The sequence below is a fragment of the Embiotoca jacksoni genome, unplaced genomic scaffold, assembly GCF_022577435.1.
Source record: "Embiotoca jacksoni isolate LCO1_2020_lvr unplaced genomic scaffold, fEmbJac1.0.p SCAF_3, whole genome shotgun sequence".
Lineage (NCBI taxonomy): Eukaryota > Metazoa > Chordata > Actinopteri > Embiotocidae > Embiotoca > Embiotoca jacksoni.
Window position 1 is genome coordinate 22,634,675 of NW_027185381.1, and position 21,358 is coordinate 22,656,032.

At 41.8% G+C, this 21,358-nt stretch overlaps 1 protein-coding gene across 1 annotated transcript in view; it reads right to left on the reverse strand.

Moving 5' to 3' along the window:
• Positions 1 to 3,699: 3,699 nt before the first annotated feature.
• The window catches only part of LOC138206514 (solute carrier family 66 member 2), a 46,015-nt gene continuing 28,356 nt past the window's right edge, over positions 3,700 to 21,358 (reverse strand). The window contains exon 5 of the mRNA XM_069163277.1: positions 3,700 to 7,503. Within this exon, the coding sequence (XP_069019378.1) occupies positions 7,329 to 7,503 (175 nt within the window). The 3' untranslated portion in view covers positions 3,700 to 7,328. The remainder of the gene's footprint in view (positions 7,504 to 21,358) is intronic.

Sequence of the window (21,358 nt, forward strand, 5' to 3'; positions counted from 1 at the left end):
ACACTATAGTACGATGTTTTTTTTCATAATTTGGAGGACATGCTATAGTATGACTTTTTTTTCATAATTTGGACACTATAGTACGACAATTTTTTTCATAATTTGGAGGACATGCTATAGTATGACTTTTTTTTATTCATAATTTGGACACTATAGTACGACAATTTTTTTCATAATTTGGAGGACATGCTATAGTATGACTTTTTTTATAATTTGGACGACACTATAGTACGACGGTTTTTTTCATTATTTGGAGGACATGCTGTAGTATGATTTTTTTTTTTCATTTTTATAGCATGTCATCACAGATTTGACAAATGTCCCAGCAGTGCAGTGGTTAGAACGGTCACCTCCCAGTGAGAAGTTCTTGGGTTCGAGTCCCGTATGAAACATGCATGTCAGCTCATAAAAAGGCATACTATTGTATGTTGATGTTTTTTTCAGAATTTGGAAGACATGCTACAGTATGACTTTTTTTTTCAAAATTTGGACCATGTGCTACAGTATGACTTCTTTTTTTTTTCCATAATTTGGACGACGTGCCTTAGTATGAATTTTTCATAATTTGGATGACGTGCTATTCTGTGGCTTTTTTTGCATATTTTGGAGGACATGCTATAGTATGAATTTTTGGCCGTATTTCGGACGACATGCATAATATGGTGTGACTTAGGTATGACTTTTTTTTTCATAATTTGGAGGACATGCTATAGTATGACTTTTTTTTTTTCATAATTTGGACACTATAGTACGACAATTTTTTTCATAATTTGGAGGACATGCTATAGTATGACTTTTTTTTATAATTTGGACGACACTATAGTACGATGTTTTTTTTCATAATTTGGAGGACATGCTATAGTATGACTTTTTTTTCATAATTTGGACACTATAGTACGACAATTTTTTTCATAATTTGGAGGACATGCTATAGTATGACTTTTTTTTATTCATAATTTGGACACTATAGTACGACAATTTTTTTCATAATTTGGAGGACATGCTATAGTATGACTTTTTTTTATAATTTGGACGACACTATAGTACGACGGTTTTTTTCATTATTTGGAGGACATGCTGTAGTATGATTTTTTTTTTCATTTTTATAGCATGTCATCACAGATTTGACAAATGTCCCAGCAGTGCAGTGGTTAGAACGGTCACCTCCCAGTGAGAAGTTCTTGGGTTCGAGTCCCGTATGAAACATGCATGTCAGCTCATAAAAAGGCATACTATTGTATGTTGATGTTTTTTTCAGAATTTGGAAGACATGCTACAGTATGACTTTTTTTTCATAATTTGGACATGCTATAGTATGATTTTTGTTTTCATAATTTGGATGACATATTATAATATGACTATTTTGTCATATGCTGGACGACATACATGACAGCATGACTTTTTTTTTTTTTTTTCAAAATTTGGACCATGTGCTACAGTATGACTTCTTTTTTTTTTCCATAATTTGGACGACGTGCCTTAGTATGAATTTTTCATAATTTGGATGACGTGCTATTCTGTGGCTTTTTTTGCATATTTTGGACGACATGCTATAGTATGAATTTTTGGCCGTATTTCGGACGACATGCATAATATGGTGTGACTTAGGTATGACTTTTTTTTTCATAATTTGGAGGACATGCTATAGTATGACTTTTTTTTTTTCATAATTTGGACACTATAGTACGACAATTTTTTTCATAATTTGGAGGACATGCTATAGTATGACTTTTTTTTATTCATAATTTGGACACTATAGTACGACAATTTTTTTCATAATTTGGAGGACATGCTATAGTATGACTTTTTTTATAATTTGGACGACACTATAGTACGACGGTTTTTTTCATTATTTGGAGGACATGCTGTAGTATGATTTTTTTTTTCATTTTTATAGCATGTCATCACAGATTTGACAAATGTCCCAGCAGTGCAGTGGTTAGAACAGTCACCTCCCAGTGAGAAGTTCTTGGGTTCGAGTCCCGTATGAAACATGCATGTCAGCTCATAAAAAGGCATACTATTGTATGTTGATGTTTTTTTCAGAATTTGGAAGACATGCTACAGCATGACTTTTTTTTCATAATTTGGACATGCTATAGTATGATTTTTGTTTTCATAATTTGGATGACATATTATAACATGACTATTTTGTCATATGCTGGACGACATACATGACAGCATGACTTTTTTTTTTTTCAAAATTTGGACCATGTGCTACAGTATGACTTCTTTTTTTCATAATTTGGACGACGTGCCTTAGTATGAATTTTTCATAATTTGGATGACGTGCTATTCTGTGGCTTTTTTGCATATTTTGGTTGACATGCTATAGTATGACTTTTTGGCCGTATTTCGGACAACATGCATAATATGGTATGACTTAGGTATGACTTTTTTTATTCATAATTTGGACTACATGCTATTCTATGACTTTTTTGTCTTATTTTGGACGACATGCTGTAGCATGACTTTTTTTTTCTTCATGTTTATAGCATATAAAACGTGTTTATTAATGGTGCTCTAAGACTGGCATTAACCAGAATGACGGTGCTTGTGAATTGAAGTTTTGGGATGAAAAGTTCACATTCCTGTCTTCCACAGCATGACGACACACTCTCATTAATAGATGAAGCAGGACAGGGTGGAGCAGCGCGTCACGGATGTGGTGCTTAGGTGGACTATTTTAGCTCATCTCATCTATCATTAAAACCAGCCACTGTATAGACAGACATGTTGGATGATCGGCTGATGGATGGGTGGACAGAGAGACAGGGAGGGTACAGTGGGTGATGGCGGGCGGCCAGACACGTCCATTATGAATAAGATTTACAATGGAATGTCTTAAATGCATCACAGGCAAAGTCAATGCAGACAAGTGGCACCAATCAGACAGGCTTCATAGAACAGGAACAGCGTGTTACTCTATCAGACAAACAGAGAAACTCCAGCCTCAATTTAGAATGAATAGATTTATCAGCCAGGTCAGGGTTGAGTACAGTAAAGACACAGCACAGTCTGTCCTTGTCCAACTCGTCCATAAACCATCGAGAGCCTCGCATTATCTACTGAATCCAGTTGAATTATTTGACCTTCAACACTGCAGTTCCCCTCTGGATTTGCTGACTGTCAGTGGTCTTCACCTGGCAAAGCCGTGCGCATCTGCGTGTGCGATGCTGCATTAGGTAGAGGGCATTAAAGCCTCGGCGCCATAAAAGTCTTAATTAACCCCGACTCATCACCTTCCCCCTCACGTGTCCGGGTACAGAACAGTCCCAACTCCGCCGCAATGGGTTTCAGGATTTATTTGGTGCTCAATCCCTTCAAATAGAGGAAATCAAGGTTTTTCCCCACAACACTTCCCTTTATATCGCACAGTCAGCACAGGTGGGAATTGCTCAATAGAAAGGATTTATATACAGGAATATAAAAGCATTTTTTTTTTTTTCTCCGCGTGTGATTCAGGTCTTGGCGTTCCAAGTTCAGCCGGCTGAAAGGCGAAAGGTTCGCACGAGGTTTCAGGTCAGATTTCAGGTAGAAATCATGATTGAATCCTGCTGCAAATGACAGTTTTTACTGGGCTCAGACCAGTCGGCTGCCTTTTGTTTTTCTTCTTTTTCAGTGTCAAGGTCAAACCTCTTCCTCTCACCATGCTCCCAGACGTTCATTCATTCCACAGTGCCAGTAACAACACGGTACTACATTTTGGAATATAAATAGTTTATTTTTGAGAAAATAAAATGATAAATATTTCACATACATACAGCTGCTATCAGACGCCAAAAAAAAACGTTTTTGCAGTAACATTTGTTTTGAAGTAGTTTTGCGTCTCTGATGTCACGAGTGGATATTATCACAGACTTTTACATCTTATGAAAACCATCACTGTGTTGCATGATATTGCATTGATCAATTTACCACTGTTTTGCTACAGTTCAAAACACTTTAAAGGCAACAATTTCCTTTTGATCGTTCTTTGAAATAAGCACATTATCTGAAAAAAATAAAAATAAAAAAAAAGGAGCATTAAAACAGTAAGTGGATTTCCCACAAGTACATTTTTGGCGTTTATTATTGCTGCAACTCTTAATTCAAATTTTTTTTGTCGACAGATAAATAAAATATACAGCATATTGTGCACCTGGCAGAAGGAAAAGAACAGTTCAAACATGCTATTTCTCACCAGTGTGGCAGCGGTAAGACAAGTATATTAACTATAGTGTGAACTCGAGGGATTATGACAACCGAGCAGTGCGACGGTGTGTGTTGATCGGTCCTTCCGCCCTTGAGAAGAAAAAGGTTACAGGGCGCCCAAATGTTAAACTAAAGCCAGTGAAGGTGCTGCTACGAGCTTCTGCTGAGGGAAAGCAATATATATAGATAAACATCTGGCGATAAGAGCATACCGAATACAGAAATGAATGCAACTGCAATGCAACTGCGGTACGCAGGAGAGAGGAGATAAGACACGTGCAGCTCACAAATATGAGTAATAGTTGTAAGATATATGGACGTGAGAAAGCACGTATACACAAGGCCTTAGCACACGTACATACACTCACATACAACGTGAAGTGCAGAATGGAAGGACACAGAACGAGAAAGCATCAGAAATCTTGCCATCTTATCATTTTGACACATCCCAAAAATATCTGGCACGTATTATTCCTGAAACGCCTCCTTCTTAACATACTGTATGCAAGCCAGTGTGTAATTTTAAATACCACGTTCGTTGAGGGGAAGCAGGCAGGTATGGATTAACAGATAGACACAAACTGGTGAGTTAAAAAAAAAAAAATGTAACTGAAATACTTAATTAAACGGTGCAGGGGAAAGTAAAAAGAAACCTGCTGATTTGTTTTACCCGGCAGTGGTTTTGTAGGAGAAAAATATAAAAAAAAAAAAAAAAACCTGAGCGGGTTATATGACCCTCAGGTTATATAGTTAAATTAGTGCTTCTAATATAAACAGAACCTCCGACTGACATACGTGTGAACATTTTTGCCATTTGGATGCCCGGAAAGGATGAATTTAGTTGCGCCATCTCTGTAACAGCTTTAATGTTTCCCTCAAACCTATTCGACGAAGAGTCCATCAGCACTGCGGATGAGGAAAATCGAACTACGTGGAAAACATGGCAGGTCACAAAAATGAAGCGGGGGGAGGGGGTGGGGGGAGGGCTAACAACATGATTTGAGCAAATGACCCCGCTTGATTCATCGTCGCAGCCTGTAACCTCGTTTTTTCTCCACAACTCAAGCTGCCGCTGCCTCCAGACGACAGCTCCACAGAGCTTCCGCACGCAGCAGCACGGCGGAACTGATCATAAAACCTTAGCGCGCTGTCCACGCGTTACATAAACTGTCCTCCATCTAATGGAGCGTTTCTTGGTGAATTAAGACACTTTTCACGTTTGATTACACGCCGTAAAAAGAAAATTACATTTTGAATCTCATCTCGAGGACTGTACGGAAATTGGTTGGCGGGGGTTCAAAAAGTGGTGACGGGTACTGTCGGTTTTTTTTGTCTTTTTTTTCGCTAAAGATGGTCTGACTTTCTGGGAGGAAACGGAGTTTTTTTTTTTTTTAAGCTGTTCTTTTTTTGAATTTTTTTTTTTTTTTTTATTCAACCATATCCTGATATACAGGTTGTTGTTTTTTTTCCCACAAGTTTTTGCATAAATACACTTGCTTCGAACAACGCATTTGCACGATGCCTCGCGTACCCTGCGTCCGTTCGGAGCGTACGTACCGAGATATTTTTCGCAACGCTTCCGTGAGGTCCCGAACGCAGATGACCAGCAGGGGGCGGTGTAGTGGCAGTACGGGTGAGCGACGGGGGGGTCAGCAGGCGTTTCACAAAGTACCGGGGTACCCGAAATGGGTGCGAATGCCACAACTCTTCATCCCCCGTTTCAAAAAGACACAATTGCAATTAAGAAGTCGGTTCAGTCAGTATTGCGAGATGTTGCGGGGAGGGTGATCAGTTTTTTTTTTTTAGTTTTTTTTCTGAAGGTTAAGGTCCAAAGAAAAACAAGGGGGAAAAAAAGGCCCCAACCGGAAATGTCCATACAGTCCTCGAAAGGACATTTCTGTTCGTACTGAAACAAATCTCCCTCGGTTAGGACTTGGGAAAATGGGCCGTTGTGTTGCTTCATTTTCAAATAGGATACTCGGGAGTAAAACATGTCGGTGGGCAACGGGTGTTAAAACAGAAACTTTTCAATAGATAGTTCTCCGGCCGAGATATTGTAATCTTCCCGGCGAGGTAGCAGGATAATAAAAAAAAACAACACGTCATCGGAGGGTGACGCATGACAGAAACGGCAATGCCACAAACATCCAGCAACGCTGTCATGTTAACAGTGAGTCAGGTGGAGCTGAAGTTTGAAGGGATTTTTTTTTGGGGGGGGGAGGGGAGGGGGGGGGGGACTCTACAAAAAGATTTTGGTATAGTGCAAAGCCTTTTGGCATGCCCGCAGTTTTTCACTGTTCTTTGTATACTCTGAGGGAGAAAGCGTCGCTTGTCAATCAAACCACAAAGCAGAGTCACGACACGCAAGACTGACGGCTCGTGTCGTCTCCGTTACTTGATATACATTCTGTTGGCGCTGGATGCCAAAGGCAAAAATCCATTTCAGCTACACATACGCAAGAATGCCAACACACACGTGCATACACGCACACGCACACACACACACACACACACACACACACACACACACACACACACACAGCACGCATCAAGAGAGCAGTCCTGTGAAGTGGGAGACTCATCAGTCAGGCGGTAGATTCCAGTGCAGGCCTGGTTGTTACAGTTGCAGTTACAGCAGCACAGATCTGCTGTTAGTGAGCTGCCAGTGTGAGTAATGATTCCCTCTTTCAGTTTCCCATGTCCACTACACTCCAGGAGTCCAGAACATGATCCACAGAGAGAAAATAAATAGTTAAAAAAAAAAAACACACATGATAAAAATGCACCAAAATGCTGCTTTATCATAATAAAGCCAAGCACGTTTTGTTCTCAGGGCTTGATTTAAGATTCTGGTGAGTTTGTTCAAGGATCTTTTTTTTTTTTTTTTTTTTTGGCTTACTGGCACTTGGAGGTAAATTGTAAATAATACCCTTTTAACAGAATACTGTAAGTCAAGGCTGAACACACACACACACAAAAAAAAGACCATTTTTACTTTGGTTTTCTCCATATCCTGGCACTAAACATCTCTCCAGACAATTCTATCAACATTGGGAAGGATTTTACTAAAAGGCCTCGAGTCATCGGAGCAGCGTTTTAGCTGGCGTTCAAGCTGCTCGTAACAACAGCTGCGCTCAGCCCAGTTTAACCCGTGTGTCTTGATTGTAAACCAGAACCTGGAGTAAGATGGCCACGTCGATCAGGATCTGGACTGAACCGCACACCCAGAACTGAGCTGGGCTTTCATTCAGCACAAAGTAGGTGGTCTTGAAGACATCGCCGGCCGTCCACAGCAGCACCATCTTCACGCTGGAGGAACGGAGACACAAAGAGAAGAGAGAAATAGTTTTGGGAAATAGGCTTGTCTTTTTGTTGTTGTTGTTGTTGTGTTTTGTTTTGCTCTGGGTTGGATGACAAGATTGGCAATGTCAGCACAATATAGCTGGAAACCTGAGTAGCTTAGCTTAGCCTAAAGCTCAACGGGAAACAGCGAGCCTAGCTCTGTTTAAAAGCAGACACACCCACCAGCACCTCTATATCTAAATAATTAGTATGTATATATTTCATTTGTACTAAAAAAAAACAAACAGTGTAAAAATAAAAAAAATAAAAAAAAAATAAAAAGTCATGTTTTTGCATTCTGTATTTATTTAAAAAAAACTTATCATAGATTTTCTGGTTTGGACTTGATTAAGTTCTCCCTGTGAGTTTGGCCTAAACTGTTGATTGATCAGACCAAGTTAGAAGAAGCAAAGAAAAATGACAGACACAAGAAAAGACTGTCTGGGGCTGAGAAAAAAACCCACAAAAAAAACCAACCTAATAGAAGACGCTAGTTATCCTCCCAGCGGGAAGCCTGATCCCAGCACAGTGCCTGGTAGGACTCCTCTGAAACTTACAGAAAGCAGACTATAGAACAAATCATCTCGTGTCTGCTTATTATATTCATCCACATATCATTTGTCTTCGTCCTTCATCGTACTTTTTTGTCCTGTAATACTCTCTCATGCCGTTCCTTCCTTCATTCCCTCATCTTCTGTTCTCCTGCTGTCTGTCTCATTACCGTCATATTCCTTTACCTCTTACCCTTCACACTTCTTGTTCATACCAACTCCACCCACTCTCTGCTCCCTCCTCCGCTCTATATTCCTGCTCTCTGGACGTTGAGGTCCCGTGGGCATGAATGCAATGTGAGTTTGTCCTTTTTATTAGCGCTGACTGGGCAATGAGGACGGAGCGGGACCATCAGTCATCGGCGAGACATACTATGAGGGTCAGAAAGGGGTGAGGGGGGGGGGGGAAAAGGAAGAGAAGAGAGACAGACGGAGAGCCTGCAGAGGACAGCATTTATCCAGAGAGACAGGGTTATCGAGAGACAGGGTGAAGGCAACACGCCCGTCAGAGAGGAAGAAAAGGACCTCTGTGAGATGGGGGAGGAGACCTCTGTGAGATGGGGAGGAGACCTCTGAGATGGGGGAGGAGACCTCTGTGAGATGGGGGAGGAGACCTCTGTGAGATGGGGGAGGAGGCCTCTGTGAGATGGGGGAGGAGATCTCTGTGAGATGGGGGAGGAGACCTCTGTGAGATGGGGAGGAGACCTCTGTGAGATGGGGGAGGAGACCTCTGTGAGATGGGGGAGGAGGCCTCGGTGAGATGGGGGAGGAGACCTCTGAGATGGGGAGGAGACCTCTGTGAGATGGGGGAGGAGGCCTCTGAGATGGGGGAGGAGACCTCTGTGAGATGGGGAGGAGATCTCTGTGAGATGGGGGAGGATGATGAGTGTTTGTGGGGTTAGAGGCGGCCTAATGACTGTGGGGAGAGCGGTCCTGCGCTATCCTTCAGCTACCCTTGCAGAGTCACATCCAACTTTCCCCTGTGCTCCCTTCAGGCCCGGATGAGGTACCGAAACACTACTGGCAAACAATCCTTCTCTACCATGGAAATGGCAGAGAAATATTCAAAATCTCTCGGAGGCCAAATGTAGATATCGCACGGTGTCAGGGAGTATGCTGAACAACCCGGACCGATGCGGGCTGTGCTGGAGAGCTACAGGATGTGTGGTGAATTAAAGTTAAACCCACGGCCGTTAGGACGCATGGGACGGTCACGCTGCACATCTGGACACTATCACGGACAATCGGGGTTTTCCAGACTATTATAACACTGAGGCGCTGAGACAAAGTGGTTTTTGTTTTTTTTCCACAGCACCGAAGCCGAACAAACGACAACAAAAAAAGAAAAGATTCTGAGTGTGCAGTGAGCGCAGGTGTGAGATGGAGAGACCGGAGGAAACTGGAGTAAACAGTTTAGGCTGTTTGTCAGTGAGCAAATGCTTCGACAGCTCGAGACCCAAACCGAGTTCCTGCGTCTTGTTTTCCGCCCGCTGGTTAAAGTGAAGAGGGTTAGCTCGCAAGTTACAATAGGTTAGCCGGATCTGAGCACGGATGAGTCATGATTTTCAAATAGTCATTAAAGAATAAAAAAAAAAGTCAATTAGTATATGCAACTGTCATTCTTTCTGATTTCCCCTGTATTTACTGGCACCTTGCTGTAATGCGTTACTCCTGTCAGAAGGTGGCGGTAATGCACCTAAAAGCCGCCATTCAACAACATGAAGGAGAAGAGGAACGCGTTGCTACCGGGTTCCGGAACGGACGATTTTTAAAATGGTATTTTTGCTTGAAATCTCAGGCTTCCTTGAGGTGGACTGGACTTCGAGGTGGACCAGCTATTCCAGTTTCAGTGACGATTTCTCCTAAACAGAGAGCCGAGTCCGCTTTCTCAGTTAAGCTCCGTTTGCAACAAATATTAAAACTAGTCTAATTCTTGCAAAGGTAGCTGCCGGCTGAGGTTGCAGCTCTCCTCCTAAACGAGCCCCGCCTCCTTCTACCTGCAGGAGGAGGAGGAGGACGGGAGCAAAGACACAGTGCTTTGATGTCAGGAATGTTATTTATTTTACTGACATTTTTAGATTTGACGGTTTCTAGTGACTTTGCTGTTATAAACATTACCGTTCCTGCTGTAGAAACAATATTTCCTCTTTCTTTCTGACGCTCTTCATACTTTTAAACTGCCAATAATTTTAAGCCAAGGTTACCCAGTCTTGCCTTCGACTGATGCAGTATATCAACCTAGAGCTAAAACTGGTCCAAATGTGAGATGAAAAAAAAGTCACCGAGACCAAGCAGAAAACACACGCTGCTTCTTCCCCTAAACAATCCAACCAGTCCTCCTACCTACAATTTAACCACCCCAGGCTCTATTAAAAATCGGGATATTTGCACCACCCTCAGTGCTGATGGAGAAGTGATTGTTTGGAGGACATCTGAGTCTCACTGATGTGTTCTGCTCCCCTAACGATTTCAACTTTCGGGGGGGGGGGGGGGGGGGGGGGGGGGGGGGGGGATACTCTAGGGTTTGACTAAACTGCTCCAAAAATAAGCGCGCTAAAGAATTTAAAATCGTCATGCTTTGACTTCTCTCTCTCTCTCTAAGCTGCAAGTGTTCCCCTGGAAAAAAAAAGCTTCCTTTTTGTTCCACTGAAGTTCCTCTTCTTCATAAAATACCCTTCGTTGATTCAGATTTCTTGTTTAATTTCTCTCCACATCTTTTCCTTTCACCGCGGCATGTTTTTTTTTTCTCTGCGTTGTCCCACTCAGCTGTCATCTTTCCTTTAATTGCCTCTATCATTGCCTTTACTCCGCTCCTTGCTTCCCTTTAAAAGGGAATCAAGTTTTATATCATTATTATTTAATAAAGACTTTTATCAGCCACAACTATGAAACATAATGCAGCCAAATAATCAAGTTGTCCTTTAGAGTACAGTAAGTCAACTGATAGAAACTACCTAATTTGACCTATTACAAAGTATTAATAATAATAATAATTTCTGCTCATTTATGTTTTCTCCAATATGGAGAAAAGTAAAAAGCTGTGTTTTATTCAAGTTATGTAGCTCTCAAAATATATTTTATAAAACACCTGGGTGGGTGGCCTTATGCTCATTAGTCTTCATTATTGCATCATATTCTTAATTAAGAGCAGCAGCAAGAGGCTAACTAGGTTGCTATGGAATACATCTTAATGTAAATAATGACAGTATTTATTTCCTTGTTCGCTCCCGGAGGTGCTGCCATGCCTGGCATTCATAGACGCACAAAATACAACTTTTCTGCTTTTCTTCTTGAAAGTGAAATTACAGAAAAAATGTCATATTTCCCGCCTCCTCTCCAGAATAGGATTGTGCATTGGGGAGGTCTGCAGGTTTGGGGTCAAAGTTCAATGAGCTGCACAAGAGAGAAGAGAAACTCTCCTCCCTGGAAATAAGACGTTTTTCTTTGTGTAATACCAAACTTACAGTTTTTCTGTCACTTCTAATTAATTCGAGTTACATCCCTGATTCTGGTGTTTGACTTTACAAACACATCTTGCGAGACAGGTTGAGTGAATATCCTGTAGCACTGTGAACCATATTTCTGTGGCAAAAAAATGATTAATTACAGCAAGAACTGGAATAAAGTGGCCCCCGTATTAAATGTTTTATTCAGATTTTTCGTTGACAAGGAAGACGTCACTTTGTGGTAATATGTGCACCCAAAGAACAATTAAGCGAACTATAGTGAAGAGGATGGAGAATCATAAAATAGAAGATGAGGAAGAGAGCTATAAGAGACCTTGCTGGTGGAAATGTTGCATACAAATCTCACTTGCTGCACCGTTAACATTTTTGTCCTCTGTTTCCTATGAATCTTTGTTTATGTTTATCCTGCTTTCAGCCTCTGTTTTTCCCGCTACCCTCCCGCCCTCTGCCTAACCTTCCCTACCTCACCCCGCCAAATTCTCTACTCCCCCCCCCCACCTCCCCTTTTGGCTAATTTCTTTGCTCAGGAGACGGCAAACATCATTAACGACGATGAGTCATTAACAATGTAATTAAGGAGGGCGGGTCATCTGTACAAAAGAAGTCTTTACTACAGAGCAGAGGAACAAAGACAAAACAACCAGTTTGAGGTCGTCCATCTCTGGCAGCCGGGCTCACAAACACACACACACACACACACACACACACACACACACACACACACACACACACACACACACACACACACACACACACACACACACACGCTCAGTTCAAATCAGCTCAGCCTGGACGAGTCTCTCATTGATTACTACTGTCCTGACACCTCCACCTGAGCTAAGAGGCACGAGATGAGAGAGGGACGGCTGGAACTGTGAACTGTGGTCTGATTGCACTGTGCGATGGTTGAGCCGTGTGGGAGCCGGGCAGTAATTGTGCTTTGTATTGAGCGAGTGTTGTCAGGCTGGCTATTAACCTTTCTAAGCAGCTGGAGTGGATAAGTGGAATACTACAACAGGAAACAGGGCTGAGTGACACTCAGAAAGGGAAACAGAGACAGAGGCCGAGACGGAGGGCGATAACTAGAGAGAGAAGAAATGAAAAGCACATGCGCGTGTTTTTGAGCAATTTACTGGTTTCACGTCCCAAATACTTGCAAAAAGTTGCCTGCAGCATCTTTAAATGTCACTGAATTTTGTATTTGTTCATTTCTGACATTCTTTACAACTTGTAAAATCAATTATATTAGTTGTGTGTTACAGTGCAGCATATTGTAGCATAAAGTCCCAAAGCTATTCCCAGACAGGAATTCATTAAACCGCGACGGCAATGTTTCTAAATGTTTCAAGCAGACTTGGAGATATCCCACAATATCGGAGCGTATAGCAAAGACACTGTGATTAAGGTCAGATTAAAACAACTGCCACGTCTGGAAAAGATGATGGGCATTGTTTTAAAAAGCACTGATAGCGTAGTGTACTCTGATAGCACGTGTTTGCTTGCAGGAAAAGAAACCCCAAAAACCTATTACTGTAAAACATGGTGCAGTCTCCGGGCCGTATGACCGTGACTAATACATAGCAGACAGTCTAGAGCTCACAGACCGTGTGAGACTCTCCAAGCGCACGTGTTATTGTGGTTCATGCAGGTGTAAAATACCTGGGGCAAATGAGCCGCAGTGGGAATTTCAAGGTGAGGACGCTGCCAAACATTTGCCACCGCCACAAAATGAGGGTCCATTGAGTTCTTTCTGCCCCTTTAATCAAGGGAGCACTTTCAGTCTCTGTCACCGTAACACCACCAGACACACTTTATTTGGAGGTCAAAGTCGGAGTACACCCATTGCTATGTGACTAATAATCCCCAAATCCACAGAAAATTGTACGTCTACGCCATGGTGAGTAGAACCGGTCAAACTTTGTGCCTTTGTTTTCATGCCAATGGCAATATCAGTGTGTTTTAGAATCTCCATAATTTCTTGGGTGACTACTTTATTATTTTAACTGATAAAAGTGTTGGGTGGTGTAACAAAACAAATAGCTGGGTAATAATAAAACTTCAGCGTGACGCAGGATGCAGACAGTTACCGGTGTCAAATTCAGATACGCTGCGCCGCGATCCACCTGCCGACCCTCTACGCCGACCTTTTCGCCTTGATACCAGAATAAAACCCACTGAACTCTGAATTGTCGGTGGATATAAGGTCAATTTTATGCAGCAGAAATGTCCAATACTATTTTTGGTAAAATATGCAATTTAAACATGCAATTTCCTCAACCTAATGGAGGATTAAATGAGTACTTCTGATCGTTAATGGCGATGAAACACTTGGCTGATTAGTCAGACAGCAAAGATGTATGTATGACAGCTGCGAAGTCATTTGTCAAGCAAAAATGCGACACCATCATTTCAACTGGATACACTGAGGTAAAAAAAAAAAAAAGAAGAAAAGAAAGGGGGCAATTATCCCCCTACAAAATGCTACATTAAAGCTGCAGTATGAAATATTATTTCCTTGATATTTAGTTTGAAATAACAAATTGACCATTACATGTAACAAACAATATTTAACTAAAGTGCCCCTTTAAAAATGTGTGTCTCTGAGAAGCTGTTTCTTTGTATTTAATGTTTTAAAAACCAGACCGAGCCTGAATCAAACAACCAATCAGGGTTAGCTAGTACGTAACTAGCCAATCAGAGTGACTCTACGATCATCCGCTCTCAACATGTCTTGCTTCCGTACTCGCTTGGCAACGTACGCACAGAAGTTGTCATTCAGACATAACTAGCCGAGTAGAATAGACGTTGGCTCGGAAGTTAGTTACAACATTTGACAACCTTGACGTTCCGCGATAAGCTCTTCAAAATGCACGAGGATGTTTGGTGCTTCATTTGGTGGGAGGGGCTCGGCTTCGTGATTCGAGGCTGCAACGCGAGAGGTGGAAGATTGTGGAACGTGTTTGATCAACTTGTCTACAGCTGCTGTAATCAATAACTACATTAATACGTAATACCAGTTTGAAGCCAAGCAGTGGTTACAACCATAGATCCTAATCTTTACGTGTTAGTGGGACCCGGGGTTTCTAAAGTAACCAAAGTCTGGATCGGAGGAATCCTTCAAGACACCAAACAGTTTCCATGCACTGGTGTAGCCATATAACACTTCTAACGGCAAGGATCAGAAGGCTAACAGGATCTCAGCCGTCAGCTAAATTATTGCAGCAGGTATACTTCATTACAAAGTATTTTATTCGACTTCCTCTAATGTATGACCGTTTCATGTCTTTTGACATCCCTGCAAATTACCCGTCGCCCTCACCTTTCTAAACCCATCGCTCAGCTGCTTTATCTGTATACAAATCTGTCTCCTTCTATGGTCGTTCATCACATCCCCCGTCTCCCTCTTTCACGATCACCTCTCAGCATCCATCAACCTGCTTCTAAAACTTCATCCTCAGCCCTCATTCTTTCCTCTACTCCTGTAAACTGTTGTCTTGTTATCTTCTTGTCCCAGCAGCCTCTGCTGCCACCTTGTCCATTCCCCAAGAGACCACTGGATGGATGGATGAATGGATGGATGGATGGATGGATGGATGGATGGATGGATGCTGGAAGTTATTTGCAGCCACAACACAAACAGCTATTTGTGACTGCAGTCCAGAGTAGAAATGTGAAGGTAAGGTGTGGTTACAGTGTAACCTTGGTTCTCTGAGTAAAGAGACTGCCTCTCCACTCGGTTACAATTTCACATGTAACCGAGTGGAGAGGCAGTCTTGAGACGATAGAGAACGCAGCTTCATGCAGCTTTAACAGAAACATTGTGGAATGAATTCAATGATAATGAAATTACTGGAATGAGCCCTTTTCCCATTTATGGCTGAGGCACACTGACTGCACAGGTTTGTTGCCTGAAAACTTGATTTTCAAATAAATCGGCTTGTGGTAAAGTTGTCAGCCTTTTTTTTTTTTTTTGGTGAATTTCCCATGACCAAATACGCAAAATGTTGACCGCAGTATCTCGATGGAAATACAGCACATTTTACACCAACGCTGTGGAGGTAAACAGGCAGATGATCACAAATAAAACCCCCTGCAGGCTTAAAGCTTTGAGTGGGGAATCACACTTTGGATGTGAGACTTAAAGAGCCTTCCGGGAGGATGGAGTGGAGTGGGGTGGGGTGGGGTTGGGAAGTGGGGGGGTGGGTGGGTGAAACAGTCCCTGTAATCATTTGATCATACTGATACAAAGCTCTATTCACAGAGACACACTAAGCAGCAGGGGCTGATGTTTAAAGCTTCGAAAGGCTCCTGGAACCGATTCCATATACTTTTCAGCGCAGCTATGCATGTGTGCATTGGGGTGATGCGTGTGTCCACGCATGGTGGTTTATATGTGTGGATACACATATGTGCGCCCGCACACTAGGGTGCGCGTGAGGTGATTGAGCAGCAGGGCTGCAGCTCTCCCCGAGGGGAGCAGATAGAGAGACGGAAATCAAAGGGCCCGGCGAGAGAGAAGCCGAGCTGCTCTTAACCCACCAACTATGAATTATGCATGTTGATCGATCGCACACAGGCAAACACTGAAAAGTTCCCAACCTGCCAGAAAAAGATGAATTCTTCTTCACAAAATGAAGTGGAGGGGAGGCAAGGAGAAGGAGTATTACACAGAGTTTCCTTAAGGGTATTTAGGTACTTTTTTTGGAGAATGTATACAAGATGAGATGGCCTGTTGGTAATGGATATACAGTATATGGATATATATTTATTACATCTATAATCTAAAATTTAAAGTTAGTAGAGATCATCTTGTGCTGACTCGGATCAACACAATGACAAACATAGCCTTGGTAGGAAATAGGTCTAGACAAGAAACTTCTCGTCCTATTAAATATACTTTTCATAAACAGTCAACAAGAGGAATTAAACACTTGAAAACCTATAACCCTGTGCAAAGGTTTTTGTCACTTTAGATTCTTATCCACAACACAACGACAAGGAAGGAGGTATCTGGTCGGTTTCAGATTTATTCTCGAGCATGAGACAACATCCCCAAACATACAGCCACAGTCATAAAAAATGATTTTCAACAAGAGGAACAAGAAGTCTTACAACAGATGGTATGACCTCCACAAAGCCAAGATCATCATGTCGGCATATAATCACACAAAGAAACGGCAGACAATCCACAGAAGAGCTGGAAGTTGTCCAAGATTCTTACAAAAGCCTTAACAGCCAGGTACCTTGAAAACCTGTGCATAAGCGTAACAAGGAGAGGTGCTATTTTGAAGGCTAAGTGATGGTCACACCAAATAAACCAAAAACACTCAATTTGATTCCATTTGTTTGCTTTGTTTACTTTGTATGACGTCAATAGATGAATAAGAACTATTACCGGATTTTAAAGCACCCTCGCTTTACTTTTAGTGTCTAAAACTGTCATACGTGAAGACAACACAAGGGATCCTTCAGCTTGTAACTCCAAAACGAACCCTGCAAGAATAATATGGTGCATCAAATGAATCTGCTGTGCCCTGAGTTTAGCAGTTTTTGTATATTACTTCAGCTTATTTCTTTCCTTAAGAGGCTGCAAACAAACAAACAAAAAAAAATCCTGCTTTTTCACTGTTGCATCACTGTGTGCATTAGTGGTTTTACATAGAAACCAATAGGAATGGCTGTAGCCAGTGTTACCGCTGCTTCAGTTATATAAAAGAATATATCTTGTACTGGAGAGATTTCTGGTATGTGCTTTACATATTCATAGTAATTGTAAATTCATCAATGTATTCACACAAATAGACACAGCCAAAAGACCCAAAATTGCTGTACTCCACATGCCTACACAGCATAACTAAAGAAAATGTGAGGTCTCCTATGCTGTGTTGCCCCAGGTACAGAAGTGCTGTTCTGACTTTTAGAATTTGTTTTAAAGATGTTAACTAGACTCTTGCAAATACTATTATACAGTATGTGCTTTACACTCTACCATGCATTAAATATAAGCACGCTTAAATGCATGTCCATATGCACATAGACACATAGAGAGACACAATTACAATTTAAGGGCTGATCCCTGTATGTGTATACTGATGGCTTCTGACTCTGAGAAGAAAACATGCTCTTAAGGACACTGTTGGAAGAGGACGTGTGCATAGAGAAAATCTCGTGAGCTATTCATATTGTATTTCAATTATTAAACATTTCTGCTGTATATCCGTTGTACTTACTTCATTTATATGCACAGTCAAATGTCAGAACTACTCAGATATTTCAGAAAATTGAATTGAGGGCTACTCTAGTGACAATGTGTAAATTTGTTTCTCTTTTTTTTTTTTTTTTTCCAGATTTTTTCTATTGCTGGGTGGCAGCAGCATATGTAGCCAACCATATACTTGTGGGCTCCTCTGGGATACAGCTCTGGCACACAGGTCGCAAATTGCTTAGAGGCCATCACAGTGTCCGCATCACATCCCTCAGGATGAGACTGTAAAGGTAAAAGTACAGGCCGTTATGGCCTGGAAGTAATGGTTGCCTCAAGAGAAACCTTAAAAACTACCATTATGCTGCTATCAAAGGGACATGGTAATAGGAACGCCATTAACGCTTGAAGGGTGCTACCCTGAACTGAAAGCAGGGGAAAAAGCCACTGGGCGTGATGGTGTAGGAGAGAGAGGGACAAAGAAAGGGGGAATAAGAGCTGAATATGCAGCACAAAGCGGAGAGGTATTTATGCTGCAACAAGGCAATTTTCCTTCGTGGATCAATCAAGTTTTTCTGATTTCTGAGTATGTGTAGGCAGCCTGACTGCTGTTGTCACAATCATGACAATAAACAATTGAATTAAGAGAGACGGAGAAAATGGTCCCGGGAAAGGAAAAAGTAGTGTATTTGCCTGCATAATGTTGATGCTCAGACACGCCGCCGCCTTCATCGTGCCCTCCGCTGTCACTGAGTGAAGGTTGGCAGCTTTGGTGCAGAGCAGGGAGAGGAGAATGGGCCGGGAAGCAGAATAGATAAAGTTTAATGAGAAGGAAGAGGAAAAACAGGCAGGTTCCCCAGGCAGCCGAGCGCACAGCGCTGAGCAATCCCTCGCACACACAAACACATTGTTTGTATAAACAAATCGCAACTTTAACAGTCAACTGTAGCATCCATCTGAGTAATGAGAGCTTTCTAATGCGATGACAGCTTCACTCAACGACCGAACGCCGTCAGACGTGAACCTGGCATTTCCATTAAGGCTGTGCTTAGTGAATATTGAGAAACAACTCTCCTCTTAAACTGCAACAGCATGTTACACTCTCACTATATACTGGTGTAACAGTGAATATAACAGCGGATGTTGAGACGTAACACAAGTGCGGTAGCTGTTCAAGTGACGTAACTTCAAATACCGACTCGCTGAAGTTACTGCTTCCCGCTGACATCACATTACTGCGATGCACTCTGTTCGTGTGCAAAGCGACAGTCTCTGGGCTTTGTGATCGTATCACGTGTAAGTCAGCGTAGCTCTAACCCTTCAATCTTGTGGGACTGATTGGACTCAAGGTTTTCTAACTCCTGACTCTAATTAGCTTCATCTGATGTCGTTAGCCCTGCGGGAACCTGCACTGTAAATGTTTTAATCATGTATTAAATATGAGCACAATAGAATTATCTGTGTTCTTAGTTAAAATATATTGTGCTTGTGAATAATTGTAACTTGAAAGAATGTCTGAACATTATTTTTTAAATGAATGTGTACATAAATGCGGAAAATTCCAGCGGGTTCACTTACTTTTTCTCGCCAGTGCACTTTCCTTATCTAGTCTGTAAACGTCATCCGGTCGTCCTCTCTTTCAGCGTATCTTTCCATCAACACTCTGCCCCTGCCTCGATTTCCCTGGAGGAGTGCTACGAGTGCGAGTGTGCGTACGCACACGCACACATGGAAAAATGTCAACCGTGGCCAGGCAGCGTAATTACACACGACTGTAACTGAAAGTCTTGCTTTCTCTCGACTCTGCTTTTCCACTACATGTGACTGTTTGAAGGCGATCGTTTGGATGACCTGGAAAAAGCAAGGGGGGGGGGGGGGGGGTGTAGTCCTTGATGAAACAGATACATACCCTCAGCATCACACTTCAGTAATTGGGGCTCGGGGGGAATCCGGCTGTACAACAACAAGTAACGGTTTCACATGGGATAACATGAAGGGAAGTGCTGACTATCTGTCACGTCGTCATATCTAGAAATATCTTGTTCAAGCTTAGCTGGACATATTGGAGAGTCCTTAAGTATACCTGACGAGGGTCAAACCATCTAAGAAGTGGTGACTGGGCAGTTTCCAGGCAGCATGGTCATTAGGCCACTTAGATCGACAGGGAGGTTGATAAATATTCATTATTTTCTGAAAGTAGTCTGCTAATACAGTGCAAAATGTATTTTAAAATAAATATATACATCCGGTTGGACAAGAAAAAAAACGTTTGTGGCTGCTTTGTTTTTTGGCGGCTGCTGAATATCTAAATTCAGGGAATTGAAGTTCAAAACATACTCATCGGCCACCTCAGAGACCCAATGTAGAGTTACTGCGTACGAAATCTCTGGCGTGACATTCACTCTGAACTCAATCACACGCAGTGCAAGCCCAGATGTACACCCTGAGGACATGCTGAGTGTGGGACATTACTGAGAGAGAACAGTAAATCCTAAGAACACCGCCGCTTCACTTGAAGACAAACGGTCCAAAGCTTATTTCATGTATTTATGGAGTGGTATTAAGCAAAATATGTGCAGGCAGTTCATTCAGAGAGACGTGGAGAACACAAACACAGCACGTGTCACGTCTGTCACTTGTCACTCTTGTCACACAGTGAAAAGAAGCGCCTCTCACAGCAAAGCGTGCATCATGAAACAAGGCCGCTCTCACCTCCTCGTTTTATTCCCAAGTGCACGTGATTTCTATGTTTTGAGAAATCAACAAAAAACAAATATAGAAGAGCACGCTGAGACGGAACAACATGCAGCTGCAAAAGGCAAACTGAAAACTGTAGATATTTCAGGTGTTTCTTGAAACCCAGCGCATACGGGTGACTTTTCATTTTATAACTGAACACATTCAAGTTGAAACAACTGGTGGATTTCTCTCAACAACTATTGAATGGATCAATGGAAAATACACACAGACATCGACAACAAGCTCAGAAATAAGTATGATCATCTTGGTGATCTCTTAACTTTTCATTTAGTGCCATCATAGGTAAAATGTTAATTCGTCCAACACTTGTATTAATGAGGAATTTATACCAACAGTAAGTAGAAAATGTCAGCCTGGTGACCTGCTAGCCACGATTAGCATGGTAAATATTAAACAAGCTGAACATGAGCATGTTAGCGTTGTCATTGTGAGCGTGTCAGCGTTTAGTTGAAAGCACCGCTGTGCTGAGGTGCAGCCTCAGTGAGCCGCTAGTGTGGCTGTGCACTATTAATCTGGTTCAAGCAATGTCAAACACCACTACACATTCTTTTGTGATTGTAAACACACAAAAAAAAATCTAACTTGCAATTTGATGAGCTTGAGCTTCACGAGACTGTGAAAATATATATATATATATATATAGCCATTGTGTCTTGTATGTAACAAGAAGATTTGATTCAACATATGGAAAACCAAAACAAACCCAGGGAGAGTTCCTAATATTAGCCCTCCCTCTCCTCATCACACTCCCCTGGTACGCATGTTAACTTAAGCCTGACTTCCTGAACACCTGCTGAAAAAAAAAAAAAAAAAAAAAAAAAAAAGATTGTTTCCTACAGAAG